General features: G+C 45.7%; 1 protein-coding gene across 2 annotated transcripts in view; it reads left to right on the plus strand.

Annotated features, from left to right (window-relative positions):
* The window catches only part of LOC126400147 (coagulation factor VII), a 12,359-nt gene that overhangs the window by 1,893 nt on the left and 7,883 nt on the right, over positions 1-2,583 (plus strand). The window contains exons 2-5 of one of the 2 annotated variants that reach the window (XM_050060667.1): positions 1,008-1,303; positions 1,501-1,615; positions 1,721-1,938; positions 2,017-2,142. In XM_050060667.1, the coding sequence (XP_049916624.1) occupies positions 1,008-1,303; positions 1,501-1,615; positions 1,721-1,938; positions 2,017-2,142 (755 nt within the window). The remainder of the gene's footprint in view (positions 1-1,007; positions 1,304-1,500; positions 1,616-1,720; positions 1,939-2,016; positions 2,143-2,583) is intronic. The other variant, XM_050060672.1, reaches the window with a different exon arrangement.

Raw genomic sequence — 2,583 nt, forward strand, 5'->3', positions numbered from 1 at the left:
TACTCTGATGTATTTATACTCCTGTTGTTGATACTCTGATGTATTTATACTCCTGTTGTTGATACTCTGATGTATTTATACTCCTGTTGTTGATACTCTGATGTATTTATACTCTTGTTGTTGATACTCTGATGTATTTATACTCTTGTTGTTGATACTCTGATGTATTTAAACTCCTGTGGTTGATACTCTGGTGTTTTTTTATACTCCTGTTGTTGATACTCTGATGTATTTATACTCTTGTTGTTGATACTCTGGTGTATTTATACTCTTGTTTTTGATACTCTGATGTATTTAATCAATCAATCAATTCAATCAATGTTGTTTATAAAGCCCAACATCACAAATCACAATTTGCCTCACAGGGCTTTACAGCATACGACATCCCTCTGTCCTTATGACCCTCACTGCTGATCAGGAAAAACTCCCCCAAAAAAGCCTTTAACGGGGAAAAAATGGTAGAAACCTCAGCAAGAGCAACTGAGGAGGGATCCCTCTTCCAGGACGGACAGACGTGTTGATACTCTGTATTTATACTCATGTTGTTGATACTCTGGTGTATTTATACTCCTGTTGTTGATACTCTGGTGTATTTATACTCATGTTGTTGATACTCTGATGTATTTATACTCCTGTTGTCGACACTCTGATGTATTCATACTCCTGTTTTCGATACGCTGGTGTGCTGATACTCTGATGTATTCATACTCCTGTTTTCGATACGCTGGTGTGCTGATACTCTGATGTATTTATACTCCTGTTGTTGATACTCTGGTGTATTTATACTCATGTTGTTGATACTCTGATGTATTTATACTCCTGTTGTCGACACTCTGATGTATTTATTTTCCTGTTATTGATACTGTTTTGTATTTATACTCGTGTGTTTATACTCCTGTTGTTGATACTCTGGTGTATTTATTTTCCTGTTATTGATACTGTTTTGTATTTATACTCATGTTACTGATCCCCCAGTCTTCTGACAGTGTTTTTTTCCTGTCCCCTAGTGTCTCTGCCTTGTGGTCGTCAGCACATAGAGGTGTCACTGTACCGAGATCGTTCTCTGTTGAGTCCCTCTGATCAGCCCAACATCACCGTGGAAATGGGCAGCATGTTTGATGACAACAACACAGATGGCTGGGTGGACAAATTGAACTTTATAGAGACGTTGGAGAAGCTGATGACAGTGAACACAACAACTGGACAGTGGGGAGCCAATGAGACGGAGCTGATGGGGGAGGATGGGGGGGATCTACGTATTGTGGGCGGAGCCTTGGACAGACCAGGAGGAAGTCCCTGGCAGGTGTGGAGACGTTTCACATGAGGTCATTTCACACATTTAAATCTGCTGTTGTTCATGTTTTCACACTGATGTGTTCAGTGTGCGGTGTGTGTGGTCGTGATTACTCACGCGTCATCACGAGTCTGCAGCTCCGCCCTGCTCCATATGAACACAGTGTGTGTGTGTGTGTGTGTGTGTGTGTGTGTGTGTGTGTCCAGGTTCTGCTCCGCAGGTCTAACGGTCACGGTTTCTGTGGAGGGACGCTGGTCTCTGATCGCTGGGTGGTCTCTGCTGCTCACTGTCTCCAGGAGACTCCAGACCATGTGACTATAGGTGACCACCTGAGTGTGTGTGTGTGTTTGTGTGTGTGTGTGTGTGTGTGTGTGTGTGTGTGTTCGTTCCTGCTTTATGTTTATCTTCACATTAACACATGAGTAGTGAGTGTGTGTGTGTGTACAGGTGACTTCGATAAGCGGCGTCCTGATCCAGGTGAGCAGCTGATAAAGGTTCAGAAGGTCTTCGTCCATCCTCACTTCCATGCCTTCACCTTCGACAGCGACATCGCTCTGCTGTATCTCGCCCAGCCGGTTGTCAGGAGCGCCACCGCCATCCCTGCCTGCCTCCCTGACCCCCACCTCTCCGAATACCTACTGAAGGTAACTTTATTGACGCCACAGAGAGCTGACAGTCACAGATCTGAAATGAGAGCTAACAGTGTGTGTCTGTGTGTTCAGAAGGGAAACCGTGGCATGGTGACGGGCTGGGGGGTCACGCAGTACCTGGGCAGGTCATCACGCTTCCTCAGGAAGGTCACGCTTCCCGTGGTCAGCTACCGAGACTGCACCGCCTCCACTGAACAGGTGATCAGGTGGCGGAGTTCACTGAACAGAGTCAAAGATCAGGGATGAGACCTGTTCAGTCATGTTTGGTCGTTCTTATAGCTCGTACACTGTCCACTGTAACCATGGTAACCACTGTAACCCTGCTACCCAGTGTCCACTCTGTACAGTAGCTGGATCTTCAGTGTCCATACGTGTCTACATCTGCAGCGTTGTCGCCAGCCTGTCTCTGACGTCTGAAATGACGTTTGTCTCTGACATGACGTGTGTCTCTGACATGATGTGTGTCTCTGTCTTGACGTGTGTCTCTGACATGACATTTGTCTCTGACATGACGTGTGTCTCTGACATGATGTGTGTCTCTGTCTTGATGTGTGTCTCTGTCTTGACGTGTGTCTCTGACATGACGTGTGTCTCTGACATGATGTGTGTCTCTGACATGACGTGTGTCTCTGACATGAC

Source organism: Epinephelus moara, chromosome 2, assembly GCF_006386435.1.
Source record: "Epinephelus moara isolate mb chromosome 2, YSFRI_EMoa_1.0, whole genome shotgun sequence".
Taxonomy (NCBI): domain Eukaryota; kingdom Metazoa; phylum Chordata; class Actinopteri; order Perciformes; family Serranidae; genus Epinephelus; species Epinephelus moara.